This window comes from Mizuhopecten yessoensis, unplaced genomic scaffold, assembly GCF_002113885.1.
Source record: "Mizuhopecten yessoensis strain PY_sf001 unplaced genomic scaffold, ASM211388v2 scaffold10765, whole genome shotgun sequence".
In the NCBI taxonomy this organism is placed as follows: Eukaryota; Metazoa; Mollusca; class Bivalvia; order Pectinida; family Pectinidae; genus Mizuhopecten; species Mizuhopecten yessoensis.
Genome location: NW_018408710.1, coordinates 230,578 through 254,101, shown reverse-complemented (window position 1 = coordinate 254,101; position 23,524 = coordinate 230,578). Strand labels below are relative to the sequence as shown.

Below are 23,524 nucleotides of genomic sequence, written 5' to 3'. Positions count from 1 at the left end.
ACTTCCTCCTGTCCATCCATCATTATGTGTGTATGTAATAGCTTAAATGTGCCTGTTTTAATATAGTTAACAACAAAATTAAAATGTTAACTTCTTTTCAGTGAATCTGTAATTTATATGTACATTTAATGACTTTAATAAGTCTATTTTAAATTATTTAGCATAAGGAAAAAGTGTTCAAGCTCTTAGCATGATAGCAGACCAATAGTATTTATATACCTGACTATAGAATGCATGTGTAAATGTTTGAGAAACATTTTGATAACAAAATTTTGTCTTTTTGATAAACAAGTTCGTATATTTCATAATGTTATAATGGAGTGTGTCTATTGCAAAGTGTGATAACAGAGTTTGTCTATTTCATAGTTTGATAATTGAGGTTATCTACGGTATATAAATTATAATGTTTGGAGTTTTATAATGAGTTTTGTCTATTTCATAGTTTGTTCATGGAATTTAGTTTATCTATTTCATACCTGCAGTTTGATATTGGAATAATTTTATTTTCAACAGTTCCATATTGTCAGTGCCAATTTGATGGAGAAATCCAACCTGTATAACCAGACAGCCAAGGATCTCCAGTATTACAAAAGTGCTCAGGAAAGCTACGACCAAAACTACCAGGTGGAAAAGGTGAGAACTGGGCTGAGTGTGTTTAACAATAATAGAAATACCTTAAACGAAAGGTAAAACAATTAGCTAGACAGGTAGTATCATTCATCTTGAGACAGGGAATTAGGTCAAAATTCTGAATTTATTTATATGAAACTGACTTCTTGAACTACTTTCACTTGCGGACCTGAGGTAACTGTTTTTTTCACACAGAAAGCTGAGCAGAAACAAGTAATGTGGTATAGGGACTGCACAGAAATATCTGAAAAAAACACCATTTCTATTTTCTATATCATGCATCTTTACATTTGAGCTCACAAGGTGATTGCCTCTGAGCTTCTGTGATTGTGCTATGTTTGTCTTCCATGCAACAATAATCTTTTTCTTGGAACAATTTCTGAATAAAGTGATATCAAGTTTCATTGTCACTGGAGAAAATTTATAAAAAAACAATAATAAAGTTTTTAGTCTGTACTGTTAGCTTGCTGAATACTGTCTCTTTAAAAAACAAAAGTTGCCTTTCAAATTTACCAGAGTTCACTTTGTAGCTATCTCAAAATAATCTAAGCATTATCAAAAGTTAATCCCTCAGTAAAAATGAAAATTGATTTCATATAAAAGAAGGAATTATAATAAAGCTGATAACAATAGCCTCAGTATAAACGACTAGTGTTTGTGGTTTCTTTCTGTGTCTAATATTGTTTTCATCCTCCACAGGAACACAATGTGAAACTTACAGTCAAGGTTGAAAATCTCCAAGAAAAGTAAGTAGATAAGTAAATTTGGTTTATTCTTTGTCCTAAATACTGTTGAGGAGAAGCTACGTCGTATCATTGTGTATTTGTAAGTTTTCTCTGAACCACTTTGTCATGATGTTATATTATCAGAAAGTGACCTCCTACTCCAAGTTTTCTAAAAAAAATGGGTATTCTAATGTGGGTTACACTGCTACTGATAAACAATACATATATATACTGGTGGATATTAGTAGACCCTAGAATGCATCTGCACATGGCTATTTAAATTTAAATGTGACTGCCCCTGTCCCTCCCATATATTTTAAAGTAAAAAAAATAAAGACACAACCTAAAGCAGAATTTCTTACTTATATTAAAATCTCACTGTTTTGCATGAGTACGTTTGTGTGAGACTGTTATCTAAGCTAAGGTTTCTTTGTTATGTAGGAATACAGGTCTACAGCATGACAATCTTAGTCTGAAGCAACAGTTGGAGACCTCCCAGCAGGTCTTGGCGGACCGTGCTGCAGACAATGGTCAGGAGAGGTTCACTGCTATCCTAGCTACCCTCAAGGCTGAACAAGACAAGGTAGAACACCACCAAACTCTCACTCTGTGTGAGGACCTAGATTATTTCAGGAATATTTTGTCCTGCAAGTTTAAATAACTTTCTAGTGCCCAGGCTGGACAGATTTGCTACCATCTTAAAGCCACATAGAACCATCTGCCTAGTGGTCAAGAAAATATTGATCAACAGTGAAATGAAATGCATTATCTGATTGTTTTCTCACATCAAAATGTATAATCTGCTATGTTTCATATAAATCAAAATTACCAGAAATGTTTTCAACAAGAAATAAAACAACTAAGCAAGAAATTAACAGAAAAAAGTCCCTTGTTATAAAATTTGATTAAAGTTGTTAGTTCCAGCATTCAATGATGATTGATATTCTTGTTGTAGTCTCGTTTGTCCGTGGAGGAGAGGAATTCATCCCTCACGGAAACATCATCACGCCTCAGGGAAGAGGTGCGTAACTCTGATGCCCGACGCTCACAGCTGGAACAGGAACTCAATCGAATGAATCGGGATTACAACGACCTCATCAGAAAACTTTCTGTGGCAGAGGCATCCCTAGAAATGGCACTAAAGGTTAGTCTGCACTTAAGGCTTCGTACCCAAACTATATAGTGTTAACACATCAGAAAACAGCTGGTTCTGTATTGTATTTAGTCCTATATATTGTAATACAATACAGAACATAGTCCAAATCTAGTGATGGATTCGGATCCAATCTGTGGAGGGGACACATTTATAGGATGTGAGGTTGGGGGTTGGGGAGTTTGGTAAATTTGGAAAATAAATTGTTAAACCCCAGACCTGTTGATGATGTCTTGGGTTAAGGATTGAAACATTGTGCAGATTTCAAGATTACAGAAGTATCTTCTTTGTCTCGCCACCGCAAAATAGTGGAAGCAAGACTGAGGTGTTGCTTTTCCATCAACGGTAGTGGCGTCAACATTTAGTTGTTTGTGTTTCACTGAAAGCATAATTGCTAGACCAACCAAACTTGAACCATAGATGTATCTTAGGTAGTACATCTCAACCCATGCATGAAATGCTTGATGTGGCCTACCTTTCATGGTCCATTGACTTTGTCAACATCTCCATCAACATGATGTTTTTGCTTTTAAGTTAGTTTTTCCGAAACTTTAAATGCTTGACTAACCAAACATGACATGTGCATTGATGGTCAAAGCGGGGTAAAGGCAAGACTTGTGTGTAGCTATACAGGTTTCTACTGTATATAGCCTGGTATAGACAGTTTTCATCATACACTGTACAGAAATACATCAATCCTTCACATATGTCTGTGTATAAGTTAGGAAATGATTGATGTATAAGGAAGAATAAGTCTGTATGAGCAACATATTAGGACCCCATGTAGGTACAAAAATGTAGGTTAAAGGTTATAAAGTTGAGAAAACTTTATTTAATATGTTCTTCCCCTAAAATTTCATAATGTACTATTCCAACCTTTGAACTGGAAGAGTTTAAATGTGTCTTCAGGGGTGAATGAGTTAATATATGCTTCCCCTTTGTAGTCCAAGGAATCCCTTGAGCATGACAAAGGTCAGCTGAAGCTGGAGGTGGACAGACTACATCAGAAATATGAGATGGCCCACGAAAAGTCCATTGAGTCCCAGGCCCGCATCACAGAGATGGTGGACAGGCTGGAGAGATCAGAACAGAACAACCTCTACAGCAGCCAGCAAATCATGAACAACTCTGCCAACATGGAAGCTTACACAAGGACGAAGGTATGTTATCTTGTCTTCAGTACGACTAAGTGTAAAATGTATGCTTTTCCAGGTACAAATGTATGCTTTTAAGGTCAATAGACGTTTTTATACCCTCAGCATCAAAGTTGGGGGGATATACTCTGGAATCACCCTGTTTGTCTGTCTGGATGTCTGTTGTCCTCAAAATCTTTTCCAAGCAAATCCTCCTAAACTCATGCACCGAAACTTTATAGATATTATAACTACCCCCTGATGTTATGCATCGGGGTATTATTTTTTCATTTTTTTTTGTGTTGAGTTATGGTCCTGTACAGTTCTAGTTCTATAAGAATATAAATTATACTTCTTAAGGTCAAAAGTAATATTTTTCAAGACTTACGCCTGCTTTTATTTCTTGAGATTATTCCGAAGGACCAAGGTGAGCTTATGCATATCAAACCGTAGCGTCCGTCATCTGTCCGTCAACAATTTCTTCAAACGACTTCTTCTTCTTTTTTAACCACTGATTGGAATTTAACTAAATTTGACTGGAAGCATTCCTAGGTGGTGGGGATTCAAAATTGTACAAATGGTGGGGCTTAATTACCCACTAGGGGGCTGAGGGGCGGGGCAAAAAGGGGGCAATTTGGCTAGATTGCTTTAAGCTACTTCTTCTCTGGAACTAAGAGATGAATATCAACCATATTTGACTGGAAGCATCCCTAGGTGGTGGAGATTCAAAATTTTACAAATGGTGGGGCTGACCCCCCAGGGTGCTGAGGGCAGGACCAAAAAAAGTTTATTACTTGGAAATGGTTGAGATCCCCACCATATAACCATATAAACGATTGCTGAGTATAAAGAGAAGAATGCACATTTGCTTCCAGGATGGCCCTAGGGTCTGGCCCACCCTTGGAGACGTAGTCCGTGGGCCATAACTTTAAAATGGTTGAGATCCCCACCCCAAAACTGTATATACAAATGCTGGGCATAAAGAGACGATTGCAGTCATGATATAAGAATAGATCCTGGGGTCTGACCGAACCCCTAGGGACCTAGTTTCTTAGTCACAGCTCAGAAACAGTTGAGATCCCCACCCTATAACCATACAAACCATTGCTGAGTATAAAGAGATGAATGAACATTTGCTTCCAGGATGGCCTTGGGGACTGCCCCACCCTTGGAGACTTAACCCCTGGGTCATAACTTTGAAACGATTGAGATTCCCACCCCAAAACTATATATAAAATTGCTTGGCATGAAAAATCTAATACAGATATGCTACAAGGATTGGCGTTGGGGTCTGGCATATTCGCTTAGATCTCATTTGGAGAATATTTTGCCATGATTGCTTAGATATCCAGGTGAGCGATACAGGCCCTCTGGGCCTCTTGTTTGTTTTAGCTTGCTTTTTGATTAAAGCTAATCCCTTATAGTATTATTAGTGATGAAGTTTTCCTCTGAAGACTTGATTGACAAGAGTAAAGTATACAACAAAACCTCTTTCTGTCAATGCTTTTGAAATGATGAAAATTAAAGTCCATTGAAAAAAAACAACAACACCATTTGTCATAAGATTGTGCTGATTATTATATGATTTCACTGTAATAAGTCTGCTTGTTTGGTTACAGGATGAGCTGGAGGAAAGCATGCAGAGGATACAAGTTGATAATATCAAACTTCAGGCTGAACTGACACATGAAAAGCAGCGTGCAGAGATGCTACAGAAGGACTTACAAGACTCACAAAGGGTATGTAAGGACAGCAAGGAACACGAAATGTCACTCGGTATCGACAGTTCACACAAATACACCAGTAAATATGTATTGTACATAAAGTACTGGTAGGTGATTTTGTTGCTGGTTACTGTAAACAGGCATATACTGTTAGACTGGGTGCAATTGGTGCATCCATTTCTGTGCCAAAGTATAATGTTCAAAAATGACGCTTCAACACTGTTTTTGTCTTGTCGCCACAAAGTAGCGGAAGCGAGACTAAGGTGTTGCTTTTCTGGCAACGTCGGCATCATCATTAAGTTTTTGCGTTTACGTTAGTTTCACAGAAAGTATAAATGCTAGACCAACAAACTTGCACCATAGATGCATCTCAGGTAGTACATCTCAACCCATGCTTCAAATGCTGGATGGGGTCTATCGTTCATGTTGCATTGACTTTGTCAGCATCTCCATCAACATCTAAGTTTTTGCATTTAAGTTAGTATCTCTGATATGTGCATTTATGGTCAAAGTGGGGCACAGGCGACATATCAATCTGAATGGCTTGTATTAGAGTAAAAGTTATATTTTATTGATCATAGTTAGAAATTCCATACAAATTCTCAATTGTTAACATGCTCTTACAGGTACGGAGCAGTCTAGAGGAGCTGTGTTCTAATCTCAAGTCTTCCAGGGCCCAGCTGGAGGACAAGCTTGGGGTAGGTTTTAATAGATCGATCATGGTATCCATTGTTTTATATGATTGGATAAATACGGGTTCTGAGGAAACATTACTTCATATATTCAAAAAGGATAAAGAGCTCGAGGCATCTCATATTTGTTTTAAAAGTTTCTTTTTTTGCATCTGGTCTATAGATATATTTGAAGTTTAATTTTTTGTATTACATTGCTTTTCATTTGAACGTTGTAAGTAAATTTAAAGTGTTAAGATAAACATTGTGGGTCGATGAATTATTATTATCCGAGGAAAAGTCAATAAATGTACAAATGTTGACATGAGGGTATGAATGTATGATGGGAATGTCACTGAGGTTCTGGTATGTATGTGATAAGCTTGTCACTGTGATGAATGGCGTTAGAGGACAGCATGGTCTGAGGGAGCATACTAATTGATTGTGGACATTTATTATGTCAGCACTGAGGCTGTGTACATTTTATAAATGGATCGCTGAGTATCCTATTTCCAAATGATCAATGCTACAGCACTTCTTGTTTTCAAATATGTAAACTATATATCAGGGTAACACTAAAACTCATAAAAGTATGAATATGTTGTATCACTGAGAGTCATGGGAGCCTTGAGCATATGTACCAGTGTACACTAAATCACTTACTGTATGTTGTATCACTAAAGAGTGAGGAGTGTTGAGCCTGGATACGATGGGTCACTGATGGGTTAAGACTTGAGCATGTTTACCAGTAAACACAAAGTCACTAACTTACAATATGTTGTATCAATGATTAATGATAAGCCTTGAGCCTGTGAACAATAAGTCACTAAGGGATAGGAGACCTAAGACTGTGTACCAGTACACACTAAGTCACTAACTTACTGTATGTTGTATCACTAAGGGATAGGAGACCTAAGACTGTGTACCAGTACACACTAAGTAACTAACTTACTGTATGTTGTATCACTAAGAGATAGGAGACCTAAGACTGTGTACCAGTACACACTAAGTCACTAACTTACTATATGTTGTATCCCTAAGGGATAGGAGATCTAAGACTGTGTACCCGTACACACTAAGTAATTAACTTACTGTATGTTTTATCTCTCAGGGCTAGGAGACTTAAGACTGTGTACCAGTCCACACTAAGTCACTACATTACTATATGTTGTATCCCTAAGGGATAGGAGACCGAAGACTGTGTACCAGTACACGCTAAGTCACTAACTTACAATATATTGTGTCACTAAGGGATAGGAACCCTAAGACTGAGAACAGTGAACACTAAGTCACTAATTTACTATATGTTGTATCCCTAAGGGATAGGAGACCGAAGACTGTGTACCAGTACTCACGAAGTCACTAACTTACTATAGGTTGTATCACTAAGGTATAGGAGACCTAAGACTTTGTACCAGTACACACTAAGTCACTAACTTACAATATGTCGTATCACTAAGGGATAGGAGACCTAAGACTGTGTACCAGTACACACTAAGTCACTAACTTACTATATGTTGTAACACTAAGGGATAGGAGACCTAAGACTGAGTACCAGTACACACTAAGTCACTAAATTACTATATGTTGTATCACTAAGGGATAGGAGACCTAAGACTGTGACCAGTGCACACTAAGTCACTAACTTACAATATATTGTATCACTAAGGGATAGGAGACTTAAGCCTGTATACCAGTATACAATAAATCACTAACTTACTATATGTTGTATCACTAAGGGATAGGAGACTTAAGCCTGTGTACCACTTAAGCATGTATACCAGTATACACTAAGTCACTAACTTACTATATGTTGTATCACTAAGGGATAGGAGACTTAAGCCTGTATACCAGTACACACTAAGTCACTAACTTACAATATGTTGTATCACTAAGCACCTTGAGCCTGTCAACAAGCATATGAATGGGTGTATATAGCATGACACTGTTTCTTGTTTCAGCATGAGCAGGGTATTGATGTAAGTGATGGGTGCACTGCCCGCTGTTATCTGTAGTTCTATGTGCATGGCTTATGTATTGTCTGTAGCTGTAGCCTGGTAGAATGAAGCTGGTACATCTCTCTTACTGCTTTAACTAATCTGCTTTTATTATATCCATGTAACTTTAACTTATTGGTGTTGGCAGTTTTAGATTGATTAGTGGAGTGTGTGGCATTCAGTTTTGAAAACGGAGATTGTGGCATGGGGAATCAACATTATGAAAATGCTTGTATTCATTTGGTAACATCTTTGGTGTATCTTATGGCCAACCTCTCCTCTTTAAAATTGAAGTCATGTTATAACCACTTGTGCTTAGCATGGTTCTTCATATTTATCTCGTCTTTTGAATCATGGAAGGTTTTAATAATACTTGCTTAAGTTGTCTTATTACTGTTACAACAAATCTTGTTGTCATTGACATTGGGTGCTTATAATTACTTACAGTGCTTCAGGTCAACCTGACAGAGCAGTATTACACCTATAGTATTGTAAATCAGATTATTCTTTCTACGGTCTTGTGTAACCACAAACTGGCCAATTATCATGTACTGCCCTCCCAATGAGAGACTTTCTGTTCTCATGTACTGCCCTCCCAATCATGTATACTGCCCTCTCAATCATGTATACTGCCCTCCCAATGAGAGACTTTCTGTTCTCATGTAGTCAGGTAGTAGCTATATCTACTGTGTATGTAAGTCCTTCTCTGTCAGGTAGTAGCTATATCTACTGCGTGTGTTAATCCTTCTCTGTCAGGTTACAGCTTTATCTACTGTGTGTTTGAGTCCTACTCTGTAAGGTAGTAGCTATATCTATATCTACATATCCTACATGTGTGCTGGTTATATTACACACAACTATTTTGATTTCATTTTTTGTGGATTTAGAAAAAAATTGTCAAAGGATGAAGTCTTTTGGTAAACTTAGTGTTGTGTGTATGACAACAGTGATGCACATAAAAAAATGAGGAAATATTCAAACATCTTAAGTTAATGATCATATAATCCTGCTGTCATACCTTAACCAATAAAGTCAGCTAAACCACAAAAAAGATATCAAAATAGTTGGTGCTATGTTGATGTCTAGTCATTCTGTCTTCATCGCCTTCATCTGTTAACTCCCTGTAACTCTGTAGATGGAGTCTGTTACTCGCAACATGATGTCACAGGAAGCGGAAAACAACAAGGAATTGTGGGAAACAGAGGTTGTTTCTCGCTCTAAACTTGGTCTGCGGGTGAGTGTGTAACACAACTGACACTTGTTTCAAAGTTGTAAACAGAGTATGGTGAAGTGAAATAGTGTTTTCATTGCTTCCTTACACTGTAACCTTGTAGTATTTGGCTTGTGTGAGTAACACACAGCTCTAACGTATCCCTGTAGACATAGAATACTAGAATGTAGCTCTTTGTTGTTTATGTTTAATTTCTATAGGATATTTATCATGTTAAATTGACCAGCTGTTAGCTGCTGGTTGAATTTGATCCTTAAATTCTGTATAAAATGATAATATTGTTTAAACTATAATAAAATGTCAAATTTTACTTCATATTATGTTACTTAAATTATTTTATTGTATAAAATATAATGTATGTGTTATATAACCTTGTTATGCGAATGAATTATGATAAATATATCAAGAAATCTTTTCTGGAAATAATTAAAATGTCAAGCTAACTTTCAGCAGCATTTAAGTTTATATCTGTGTTTAACAGACTTAATAGTATTAAGCAACAGTACTTTTATTATGAAATTGAAATATCCATTCATCTTTCAAATATTCAACTGTACCCCCTGACTATTGTGTAGATTGTTCAGTATGAGAGACAGAGACAGGAGGCTGTCAGCCAACTAGAAGAGGTTTGTACAACTGATTTTCATATGGTCATGCTCAGTAAAATCATTTTAGAAATATGTATTTATAAATATTTCTGAAAAATTAAGATTTAAATATCACATGGTTGTGATTCTGCATGTATGATTGTCAGCATAACTAGCAATATAGGAACAATTTACCAGAGTTATAACTGAACTGTTCTCAGAATATTTAGGAAACCAGAGTAATAAAGATGATGTTGCTGTTTTTATCTTTAAAAACTTTTTCTTGTGGCAATATACATGTATACATGTCAGTACAGAAAAATGTAAATTTGAAATCCTCTCTCAGATGTACAAAAAAAATTTCAATTATTCCTTGTAAATCTGTACATGTGTGCACAACAAGTAATCATTTTGATGTTTGACAGAATTGTTCATGGTTATTTGACACAAAAATGTATTCAATCTTACAGTTGCTGTTATGAATTACTTTCTTAAATATTTATAGGAGAAGAGAAAGTGCAGGAAAGCAATGGAACTGAAGAAAACATCAGAGGCCAAATATGAGGCTGAGCATGACAAGTAAGAGTTGTTGCCTTACAGTAGGTAATAAAGGCTCTTGCACAGGTTATTAGCTAGCTCAGTTAGTATGACAGGTTTATGACTAATTCAAGAGTCAATATTATAATGCGACAGATTTTTTTCCCTGTTCTTAAGAATGTAACAAAAGCTGTGTATCAGTTTTCAGTAATTGTTTTCATCATGCAAATCATTAATAATAGAATAATTTTGAGGTAATTGTATTTACAATTCTTGTTTTTCTTACTTTTATCAACCTGGTCTCTACTGATAAAATGTACTGCACAAAAAATGTTGTCATCTAAATTTCTGATTACACCACAAATATTACCATGTTAACTCTACTTTGCAGGAATGTCCAACTTCAAACGGAGATTGCTAGTCTAAAGGCGTATCTGAAGTCAGCTAAGAAGCGGTTAAAGGTGGGTATTGTTGGAGTTAGTGCTGAATGGGTCTTCTTAGTTAAGACTTTCATTGACTGTCCACTGGGGGGACACTCTCTATACGTAGTATGATAAGTGATGGAATGAATTGATTCTAATTCTGAGTCTGGTTTCGGTTTATTTAGAACAGTATTTAATTCAGCAGAAATTTCGCTGTCTTTTAAACTAGTCCCTATCATCCTGATGATTCAGGTTAATGCTGGTAACCACGATAGCAAAAACTTATACAATTTACACATCTGGAGAGCTTACACCTGTATGTTTATTGGGCATTACTTTAAAAGTGTTTAACATCATTGTATTTATGAGTTATGCTTGGTATGCTTCCTTTTGATATGACTCTTTCAGATGTTGAAGGCCTCTCACCTTGCTACAATTTTTTCTCAAACAATTTTCTCATGTTATATTTACTTACAAGGCAAATTACGACTGACATTTTCACTTGGTAGTTTTCTCATTTGGATAATAACGGATGTAACAAATCCGTACACTGTTCTAGTAGGGCTGTACTGATGTCCAATCTCTGACTTTTTAATGACTATGTTTGTGTGACTTTGAAACATTGCAGGATCCTTTAGATGATGTATGTATTGTATACAACAGCTGTTTTAGTGTGATAACTAGTATTTACTGCTAACCTTATAGATAGTTTTACTGAGTTCTCATATAGTCTAAACAGACGGGCCTACCTTCGTTAGCCTCGCATAATGATAATTATCAGGAATATGTGTTTAATAAACTTTGTTGCTTGCATCATGTGCTTTTCAGTGCTTAATTGAATTTTTTCACAACACAATGAATTACACACATGTTTAGATACAGCAGCACTGCTAGTTTGTAGATTTTAGATTTCCAGAAAGGAAAGGATACTAGGAAGCTTGATACTACAGTGTGAATTTGATGAGTTTAATTATAACGTTTAAAATTTGTTCTAAAGGATTGCAGTATCTAACCAAGATTTGAATTATTCAGATTTGAGTCTTAAAAAACAAGTATCAACAGAATTCATGATTTACTTTTATCATAGTCATGTTTCAGTCAATGTTGGCACTAATAGGTGTCTATAGTAGGACATCTGGGAATCAGTGTATACTTAGTCTACATTTTAACATTAAATCTTTTTATTTTAATATTTTTTTCTCCTTTTTATAATTATGTATTATCAATTCAATATCTAATTTATGGTCACACTTTCTGTTCAATCATTTAGACTCTAAATATCATACTTCTCTGCAATTATTAAGTCTTAAACTATCTCCAGTCAGTTAAATGTATCAGTTTTGTTTTATGTAACATTTCAAAATTTACTAATGCAATAATCAAGTCTTTGAATTAATTGGAGTATTTTCATTGTCTATTGGTACAATGTTGATACAAAAATGTACAAGGAATGGTGGCCCTAAAAATTCTTTTGAGGCCTACCATAAAACATTAAAAAAAATCTGTTAGTTCTGACTTTTCTCTTAGCTAACATTTCCTATTTGGTTCTGTTTCGCTTTCCTCATGGATGAGTTTAGACTGTAGACACCTCGGACAATCGCATTAATACTCTGCACTCAGACTTTGACCAGGAACGATTAGCAATGGAAGGAACTCTGTCTACAGTCAGGAGACAGGTAACAATGACACACCCACCATCCAGTGTGGACCACGCCCCTTTATCCAGTGTTGCCCCACCCCTCCCCCCAATGTCGGTGTAGAGTGGATGGATCTCTCTTACTCAGTAACTTATTTCATTTTAATCATATTTGCTGGTACAATTTCTCTTTAACTTGTGGATCATTTTCCATATTTCCTTTGCCTATGTTCTGTAGCCACAGGATCATCCTCCAATCCACCTTGTATATTTTTGGCCCTGTGGACCTATTGCAGCAGTTGTTTTAACTACCTTTGACATTCTGCAATTTCCTGCCGACCTCCATTTTATACCTTAATACATTGACATTTGACCTCCTTTATTAACCTCTGACCTTTGCCCTGCCAGCTAAGTGAGCTCCAACAGCAGGTTGAGGAGGAGGTGGACGGCAAGTCCAAGCTCCAGGCTAAGAACTTGCAGCTACAGAGTGAGCTTGGCTCGCTCAAGCGATTACAGAAGAGTGTAGAAAAACTGGAGCGCAGCAAAACAAAGATGGAGCAAGAGTATACATCATACAAGGTCAGCCCCTGCAGGTCACCAGGTCTCCATGGTGATCCGGCGTTAATTGTTGTACTGTTGGATACCCAGGCAGCATGAATTTGACTGGTTAACTTCCTGGCGGACAGCATGCTGTGTATTATGTTCTGTTCCAGTTACCTGTTGTATGACGTCAGGCCAACAGCATGCTGTGTATTATGTTCTGTTCCAATTACCTGTTGTATGACGTCAGGCCAACAGCATGCTGTGTATTATGTTCTGTTCCAATAACCTGTTGTATGACGTCAGGCCAACAGCATGCTGTGTATTATGTTCTGTTCCAATAACCTGTTGTATGACGTCAGGCCAACAGCATGCTGTGTATTATGTTCTGTTCCAATAACCTGTTGTATGACGTCAGGCCAACAGCATGCTGTGTATTATGTTTTGTTCCAATAACCTGTTGTATGACGTCAGGCCAACAGCATGCTGTGTATTGACCTGTCCCAGTAACCTGTTGTATGACATCAGGCCAACAGCATGCTGTGTATTGACTTCTATTGTCCCAGTAACCTATTGTATGACATCAGGCCTGCTTGTGTTTGGCTCACACACCAGTCCTTCTTAAATGAAATGTAGGGTAATATTTTAGAAGTTTATTTTAAACTATAGAATTATGATCACTTTGATGTTCAGACCAATTTTAATCTGAGTCCGGAAACATTTAAAGATAAGAAAAGAATATTTTTTTGATTTGCAATAATTCTTGCATTTCACAAATTATTATATTAGATAATTTGACTGTGTAAACAGCGTTTCACTTGTGTGTGGGCCTTTTGGCTTGTTGTTTGGTTGTTTTATGTTCATGTTCTGAAATATGTTTGTTCAGTGTTTTGTTCAAGTTCATGTTGCTGTTTTGCTGCATGAAAAATTTGATGGCACAACAATATTGTCCTATTATTATTGCGTTTCAGCAGTCTGTGTACATAGGACAGATGATTGTGGTCAAAATAAATCGTTGTATCCTTGTTGTAATACATAAATGGCTAACAGGTGTCAGAAGAATGCAAGCTTGGAGGCCTGCTTGGTCTATATTACAGTGGTTCGCTAACAGGTGTCAGAAGCCTGCAAGCTTGGAGGCCTGCTTGGTCTATATTACAGTGGTAAAGGCTTGTAGCACCCCAGTCCTTACTGGAGGACATCACCAAACATCCAAGTGTGCTTGAGGAAAACATCCGGAAACTTCTAGTCAGAACCTACAACACTACTCGTTACAAAGACACTTTACTTAGGTTTCTATAGAACATGTAGTTTAACTAACTCTGTCATTTGACCATTCCTATTGCACACCATTACTTCATACCTATGCTTGGTCATACTCAACTATATATTTTGCTCTGATATTAGAGTTTGCATTGTCGCAGTATCATAAGGATCACAAGGATACACTCTAGGTATTAGTAAAATCTGGGATGGATTAGTAAATATAGGTAGCAGAGAGAAATGGATGTTGAATGCATATCACATCGATTTGCTGTCAGACAATCACCTTGTGTTTTGGGAGCAATGGTTCCACATCATCCATATTGTGTAGTTTGTCTATAGATTTTGTCTTGAATGTCAACGTCTCACAACTGAACATGTTAGCATAGTCGTCAACCCTCCCTCATTAGGATAAAAAGGGAAAGATAAATTGAGCAAAGCCGTTTCAGTCGTGTTTCATGCACCTCCTCCGTCATCTCATTGGAGGTTTCAGAGGCTGACACCTGTGTCTTAGTTATACATAGTATGTCAAAAGTTCAGTATCTTAGTATTTTTTTCATTCTTTTCTTTTAGTGCATGATTGAAAATATAATAAATCTAACATTTTACTAACAGACCTGAATGTTTTGGGACATTTGCAACAACTATCTTTATGAGAGTAGATATTATTGTGCTGTACAATAACTTCAGTTTATTTCATTTCTCAATCATGTTTACCCTTGTTTGCCTGTACCAGAGAGAAACAAAGACCATTCTTCAATTGAACCAGAACATCTGGAAATGGATGAAAGAAAAATTTCAGAAATATCACTTTTATGTACATTCGTTGATAAATAATTCAACATTTGATTATTGAAAATGAAAATAAAGTTTTATGATGTTCATTGTTTTATGACATTTGCACATAGTGCTTTAGATTTGTGTCATAATATTTATTAAGATATATATGCATTAAATATCAGTTGAGTTTTTTCAGTCAGTGTTTGTAAAGTTGGATTCGAAACCGAGACTGTTAAAAATAGATCATTGGCTTTGCCTTGGTCAGCAATTTGGGCTAACAATAAATAGTGTATCGCCAAACAATGCAGTACACTACTAATAGTATACATGTATAGGAATATGATATTTTCAAGATTATTTTAAAAGAGTAAAAAAAAAAATCATGTAAAAAGTTATTTGATGATTTGTATGTAAATTGTGGTGCATCTCTTCAGAGTCGGGTGGAGAATGGCTATGTGGACAAGGAAGAGCTTGACCAAGTCAAGAAAGAATTGGAGGCACGCTACCGACTAGAGCTCAATCGCAAACTGGATGAGGTCAACAGTTACCTGGAGGACCAGGCCCGCTCTCGCGAAAAGCTGGACACCTCTCGGGATGAAACTGATTCCAAACTCAAACAAATCAACAGAAAATTACAGGTTAGAATTTTATAGTTCCTTTAAGTTAGTGCTTAAAACTGCTATAATATGTATACATGGTTATTTATGCTGGGTGAAAATTATGCAATCTAAAAGTCAAAACCATGCATGCAGGTGAATTTTGCAATGACTGTAGGCTAGCTGTTATACATAAGTATCATAGATGTCAATCCCCCAGGAATGTGCTGAGAAGTGATGGAAAATCTGTAAAATGTAGCCAAAACCCTGATTTGGTACATCTCAAGCATCGGGGTCAATTTAACCCCAGATTTAGGAAGTTATCTGTCATAAAACCCTGCAAAATCCCAAACTTCACAAAGTAATGAAAAACAGCCCAAAGACTGACCCCTTGTGATTACAACAGATGCCTAATAAAAGTCATAAATACTGATATTTTGCCTGTAGCTTTATTTTAGTCCACTTTTAAGGTTACCAGTATAAGATTAATACTAGTTTAGCTATGCAGGCCAATTGAGCCTCTTGTATTGTTCCATGACAATGCAATGGCTGTACAAATTGTCAAGTAAAGCTGGAAAATAATTAGGTATTCATTAATCAATTCACACTAATTTGAGAAGGTGAATCTTACTTTAATAACGTTTCCTGTTTTACAAAGGAGGAGACAACTTCATTAAGAATCAAGTATGAGCAGATTCTTGCCCAGAAGGACAGTAAAGAGATGGAAGCAAAACGTTTCCGTGACCTGTATGAGAGCGAGATGCAGTGGAGGATACGCCTGAGTGAGCAGCTGATGAAATCAACAGACCGTGCCTTCAACTACAAAACAAAGTTAGTGTAAGTGCCACCATGTGCGTATGTGGCTTACAGTTTGTAGTCTCAACATTTGCATGGTGGCTCACCGTACTTACTCTTATCCTGTAACAGTTGCATAGCTGGTATGTTGTGATTGTTGTCTATTAGCATGCAGACTGGAGAAGGTCGAGGGCCATACTTAAATCCTCCCAGTAATATTGTGTTAGTTTGCTGTATATGATTACACTATGGTATTTGTGTTTGAGTGATGAAATGCTTTATTTGTTGTCTCACTTAAAATACATAAAAGTTTGCACCCCCTGCAGCTAGCCAAAAGAGTACCTTGTGATTGTCAGGCCTCAGAGACATTTGCAATAAAAATCAACAAAACAGAAAATATGTAACTTGACTGAATTTCAGTCACTGATGATGACAAGAGGTATAGTAATTGTTTTCATACGTAAGACATCACGGGTAGAAATCAATTTGATTAAACACATATATAGGATCTTACATGAGTTTCTATTTCATATAAGATTTATGAAACGAGTCAAGAATTTTTTAAATGAAAAATTTGTGATGAAATTCATAAATTTCATATGAAATGAAAATGACTGTAGGATCCTTTTTATCACATAATTAAGATTTGTGGCATTTATTCATGTAAAATGAGAATTTTCATGCAACCTTGAAAAGTAAAAAGCTGCCATTTTGACTCCAAACGAAAGTTTGTGACGTCATGTACATGTCCTAGCTTGACATCACAATTTAAACAATCGAAACTTGCAACCAATCACAGGGCTGATAGGTCATATTACAGGGTTAATATGCCAAAAAATATGACATGGGTATATTCACTGGTTAACACAGTACATCATGTGATAAATATAAATATTTGATACCCATATAAACATTCACTGGTTAACACAGTACATTATGTGATAAATATAAATATTTGATACCCATATAAACATTCACTGGATTGGTATCAATTAAGACTAAGATAGGTGATGGTGGTCAGGTTATAGGATACAGATGTACATGCATTCTATTGGGAAAACATGATAATTTCAAAAATAGAAAAACAATCCTAATTTGTGATGTGTAAAGAAATGAAGCATGTATAGATGTTGACATACAGGCCACAATTTCAGTAAGTCACTTTTATGCTTGGACATTTACATGTATACTACAGCTTTGTAATAAAGCATGCCTAAACAATACTGCATGTCTACTATGTGTATACTCACTATCTCACACATGCTTAGTTAACACAAGTGTACAACAATGTACTTAAAGGGGGGATGTGTCCAATAACTCTAACATTTACTATATTGATTATATGTACCCTGTCCTTCCTCTGAAAAGATTACAAGAACATTGTAGTATTATCTCACCTGCTCATAACCAGTTGGAAATGATTGAGGTCCTAACAGGCCCGTGGACTGCTTGTTTAGGGTAGAAAGGTTGTTGAGGAGGGATGGTATAATTGAGGAATGAATTAGAATGCCCACCAGTTTTACCATTATAGAACTCCCATGTATAATTGTGTAGATGGCAGATGGGTAATGACAAAAGTTGTAATGACAAAAGTTAAAAAAAAAATAAAAAAATAGGCTAGGTGCTATATGGAAAAACCATTTGTGATTCAGTTTCAATGTTTTTGTCATTGTCGAGCAATAATATACACAGGATCCTCTTTTAATATGAGGTTCCCTGTTACTTTCAATCCACAGATATTTGATGATAAAAATGTAAAATGTTTGGTGATATGCCAAATGTATTGAAATCATGTGGTGTTTCAGTAAATATGCAGTACCAGTAATGTATTGTGTTATGGTGAATTTCAGTGCAGAAAGACAGAAATCTCGCCTGTTCAATAGTACCCCTGGTAACGTTTCATTTTCCGGGACATTGAACGGGCAGCTCCTGGATTCAACACGCTTCTCAGGAACTGCAGACGATATCTTAGGCAACAAACTAAAGGCGGAACTTGACCGCAGCATTGCCAAACATCTAGAAGCTGGTAAGATAAGCTATGGTTCATGTTTGCTAATATTTGGCCCAAAATACTTGTATTGCAAAAAAGAATGTCTGAAATACTGTAAAAATATATAATTTAGTGGTACTAAAGATACTTTTAGCCTATTTTTGTGCTTTAAATGTTAAGCTAAATTATTTTTGTGACAATTTAAGTTTCTGTATTGATTGGCTTCTATTGCATGTAATGGGTATGCCAATTTGTCAAGGTGTTTATAATTTATAAACTTTATAACGCACTAGAATCTGAGTGCACTTAGATGAAAGAAACAATGCAGTAGAAAAAGAAAATATGGCTTGATGGCCTCAATTACTAATAAAAAAACATCTATTTTATATTGGTCTCTATATATAGCAAATAATGATCAGTATCAGTAACTTAATGAAAGACAACTTGAATTCATTAAACTTGTTGTTCATATCACTGAATGTTGACAGTGGTGTCCTTTCAAATTGTGTCACTTCCTACTCTTTAGTATTGCATGTATTACTATCTTATGTCTACTTTCAGGTCCTCATGACAACATTAGGCCCTTAATCTCTAACTTTGACGATCATGCTGTCAACTCCTCGTTTGCCAAATCTAACTCTGACTATCTGGAGCTGCTGAAGAGGAAGTACTGTGTATAGCAGACTACTGCCGACAGACCTCACAGCTCGTGTCTATAAACCTGTACCCAGCATTACAGTGCCATGATGAGAGTTACTTTGTGATACATAATTGTACACAGCATCACTATTCAATTCTTCCGCTTCAATAGCAGTGGTGAACAAAATCACAAAATGTTCTTTCGCATTGCCAGCAGTAGTGGAACATGTATTGGAGAACATATTAAGAACAGTTCATTCCCATTGCTGACTTACCGAGAACAATAATTCCCATTGCTAGTACTGGAGGACTTACCGAGAACAATAATTCCCATTGCTAGTACTGTAGGACTTACCGAGAACAATAATTCCCATTGCTAGTCCTGGAGGACTTACCGAGAACAATAATTCCCATTGCTAGAACTGGAGGACTTACCGAGAACAATAATTCCCGTTGCTAGTACTGGAGGACTTACCGAGAACAATAATTCCAATTGCTAGTACTGGAGGACTTACCGAGAACAATAATTCCAATTGCTAGTACTGGAGGACTTACCGAGAACAATAATTCCCATTGCTAGTACCGGAGAACTTACCGAGAACAATAATTCCCATTGCTAATACTGAAGGACTTACCGAGAACAACAATTCCCATTGCTAGTACTGGAGGACACATCGAGAACAGTTTATTCCTATGGCCAATATTAGTAGACGTATAAAAACAGGCCAGCTATATTAGCCTGTGATATCTAGTTACAAACGTCCATCCACAGAGCATGTCATCAAAAGTTGTCGCTAGGTTGTGAGATGCCATCATAGAGTACAAAGCTGTCCGTGAGTGTGAGTGCCAGTTATGATGTTACAATGCATGATTGCAGCAGTTAATGACAGTAGCATACCGTAGTTATAAAGGTACATTAGTACAAGTCGTAGCTAACTATAAATCAGGGAGGGTTAGTCTGTATAGTAAAACAGATGGTATAGTTTATACTACATTACACAAAACTATAGTAGGTATACTGCTATGTAGGATAGTAGTCAAGGTTGATATTTAGACATTGCACAAAAATCATGCTCTGGAAAACCTCTTCATTTGATGATTTTACAAGGATGTAATCTAACTTACTGTCATCTCATCACGTTTTTGTGGAATCTTATTTTCAGTCACCAATATGAACCTTTCTTTTCTGTGTTTGTTTCTCATTTTCGCAAATTGTTAAAGGTTCTCTCAAATTTAGGGGTTTTCCTGTGGCATTACGAGGCAGACTGATTTATGGTGACGAGACCAGTGTGCACCATTGTACAGGAACTAAAGGTGTAGCTATTAACAGCATTTCACACGATAATCATGTGTCTTCTGGTATGCTACTATGCAATAGTACACTATATGCAATTCTTGTGATGGTACTCCTTTCACTCGCAATAATAAGCCCGAAACTAAAGATATTATTTCTGTGTTAAGTTTATGATATAATTAGTGCCAGTTTTCAGTTATTTTTTGTAACACACAGTTAACGGTTTTGTTGTGGTTTAACCGTCCGTCCACCGTTTTATCTCCTTAGTTACATTTTTAATGTGATCACAGTTGTGTGCGATGGTGTTACAGTACATGTCACATATCATTTTTTGAAAGAGTCGCTGAAAGGCATGGTCTGTTATGACCATGCATCTGAAGACATTCTGATGGGATTATGGTTGTTGTATTAGTTGAAATTTGATCACTTCCGTCCCCAGGCAAGCCACCATTTACACGACTCAGAGTTGTAGTTTTTATTGTGTGAAAGTATCAGGATTTCACCTTTGATAGATTTTTTCGAAGTGCAACTGCATCTTTTTCATTTTTTTTGCCGTCCAGAAATGACCTCACGTGAAGCAAAACTGAATATTTTGACTTCCAGGTTGAAATTCATTGGGTAGATGTAAAAGGATCGGCCAGTTTATTCATAAACATAACAAGCCCTAGGATGAATCTGCAGAGAGGCCATATAGTTGTTTTGTACAAATCACTTTCATTTCCTGCTCACTGTGATCATCAAACTAAACTGATTGTCTGATATAAAGTATAAATCTGTTCTTCTAATATGTATATATTTATTGAAATTGTAGATAGAGGTCGCTGATCGTGCTATGTCTCCAGGTTGTTATATATTATATATCCCCATGTGCAATATGTACTCAATACAGGTATACAAGGTTGAGAGTGTGTGGAACTGTTCTGTTATAGTGCAGGCTGTTAACATCCCAGCCGCTGGCACCAATTACTTGGTACCTTATATGTAGTTGATTGATTAGATTCTATAGATACTGGAGTATATGTTTTACCTGACTACAGATGCTGGGTTTTGAATGAAATCTCAGTTTACATTTACACTTTCTGGGTGAATTAACTTTAATCAAATACCTCTGAAATTTCATTTCTGCTGAAGTATGTGTTCTAAATTTATGAAGATTTTGCCTACCTCTGACTGCATTTCTTCCGTGATTGGGGAGTAAGGCTGCAAAGAACCTTTTTAGTGTATCATCTTAATTATTAAGTAACAGTTGGGGCACCTTGATCGATCTTAAATGAAGTGATGTGTTCATGAGTGGTTGTGTTGATCATTAAGATTGAATATCATTGTCTGCCTCTATCAATTTCATACACATCAAGTATTACTCTGTATAAGTCACATACTGGTTTAATGCCCATATTATGCATCTGATTATAGTCGAAAAGTAAAACATTACGGTACATTATATTATGCAACAAAAACTCCTAGCTTTGTTATGCTGACAGGACAGGAGGTTAAAGTCCCTGTATGGAGACCTTGTTAGATCTGAGAGACAGTCTGCACTTGCGTACCAATTACCATTTAGTAAAGAAGGGTGTCTATTTATTGATTACCAAAAAATTTAGTCGGATTGTCATTTGTTATGTAAATCCTTTTCATAGTATATAAATAAAAGGGAATTTGATGCAGTTGATCTTCAGAATTTGTATATCACCAAGTTTTATATTTAAAATGAGCTGTTGGATATTTCTTTTCGATTCTGTTCTTTGAGCAAAATTCTGCATTAAACTTGATTTATTTCACCTATACTTAATTAAATGCCAAGTGAGTGAGGAATGCCTGACGAAGGTCACCCAGACACATGGTCACGGAGTCTACTTAATATATACACTGATGCATGTTACTCCTCAGTATCCGTTGATGATGTAATACCATACCTAGCATACTAGTGTTAAAGTTCTATAACGGTACATGTAGTGTACCACTGATATATATATAATACAGTATGCATGTGTAATGACAGAGTAATAATATTACATTTAATACAATTTATGTACTTTTATAACAAACTTGAATTTGTGTATCCATTTTGTACACAAGAAATATACAAAATCAAACTATTTTAATAAAAAAAAAAAAAATACTTGAATATTTTGTCTTCATTTTACCTGTACATGAAGTGATATTTTATTTTGTGCTTGGTATTTAGAGCTACAATTAGAGGACAATGGTGGGGTATCCATCGTCCATCTGACCGGCCTCAACTGTTTAATTTAGATGACTTCTTCTTAGCAACCAAGAGGCCTTAGGTATGATATTTGGCCAGTTCCCGAGTAGCATGCTGGGATGATGGGCAATAAAATTTGTTCAAATGAATGGCCTTCATCCACATTCAAGGTCACAGGGGTTAAATGTGTTGAAAAATATTGAAATGACTTGTGAACAATCAAAAGATCTTAAGATTATGATATTTGGCCATTAGTGAGTATCATGCTCAGATACGTACAGAGCTGTCTGAAGAAGCTGTTATATATCTTGAACCATTTCTCAAAATGAATCAACATTTAATTACACATATCATATCATAATGCAATCCAATGAAAAATCTGGACAAATATGTTTTCTTTCCGTCTCAACCCTACCATAACACAACAGGTCACAAAAAGGCTATGGGTTTACACAGCCACGATAAGATATATATCACACCTGAAAAACTCAGATTACACCCCAAAATATATATATACATGTATATGCACTGCTATGATGAGTTATAACACCAGAAAAAAATCAAATTTCACTATACCTGGTACTTTAATATAGGGTTATACTAGAGCCACCAGTACTCACAAATAGAATCCCTCTTCATCTGTTATGTACTCAGAAAAACTAGAGATTGATACTCAGAAACAGAATCATAATATGGTACATCTGTTGGTACTCAAAAATACATTTGAGCTAAACATTGTGTTACTGTGTTACAAAAGATCACAGTTCATCACTATGTAGCTCTTTCACATTCTCTGCACTCGCAGAAAACAATGTAAACTTCAAACTTGGAACGCATGATTGAAGTATCTAATTTACAAAGATGTTTCAAAAATCAAAGCATTGAAAAGATTTAGGTAAATTTGTAATAACATGACATTCTTTACGACTGAATCTGGAGAAGATTATAGACTAGCAGCTGACAATTGTCTATCTAGGCTTA

General features: G+C 36.1%; 1 protein-coding gene across 4 annotated transcripts in view; it reads left to right on the top strand.

The window, feature by feature from the left end:
* The window catches only part of LOC110462259 (ankyrin repeat domain-containing protein 26-like), an 84,824-nt gene extending 63,069 nt beyond the window's left edge, over nt 1-21,755 (top strand). For all 4 annotated transcript variants that reach the window (XM_021516157.1, XM_021516159.1, XM_021516158.1 and 1 more), the window contains 18 exons: nt 514-633; nt 1,330-1,376; nt 1,797-1,938; nt 2,311-2,499; nt 3,453-3,668; nt 5,261-5,380; nt 5,992-6,063; nt 7,998-8,015; nt 9,169-9,267; nt 9,840-9,890; nt 10,357-10,430; nt 10,780-10,849; nt 12,388-12,486; nt 12,855-13,025; nt 15,461-15,664; nt 16,281-16,459; nt 18,268-18,443; nt 18,969-21,755. In XM_021516157.1, coding sequence (XP_021371832.1) covers nt 514-633; nt 1,330-1,376; nt 1,797-1,938; nt 2,311-2,499; nt 3,453-3,668; nt 5,261-5,380; nt 5,992-6,063; nt 7,998-8,015; nt 9,169-9,267; nt 9,840-9,890; nt 10,357-10,430; nt 10,780-10,849; nt 12,388-12,486; nt 12,855-13,025; nt 15,461-15,664; nt 16,281-16,459; nt 18,268-18,443; nt 18,969-19,087 — 2,166 coding nt within the window. In that variant the 3' untranslated portion in view covers nt 19,088-21,755. The remainder of the gene's footprint in view (nt 1-513; nt 634-1,329; nt 1,377-1,796; nt 1,939-2,310; nt 2,500-3,452; nt 3,669-5,260; nt 5,381-5,991; nt 6,064-7,997; nt 8,016-9,168; nt 9,268-9,839; nt 9,891-10,356; nt 10,431-10,779; nt 10,850-12,387; nt 12,487-12,854; nt 13,026-15,460; nt 15,665-16,280; nt 16,460-18,267; nt 18,444-18,968) is intronic.
* Nucleotides 21,756-23,524: the final 1,769 nt, after the last annotated feature.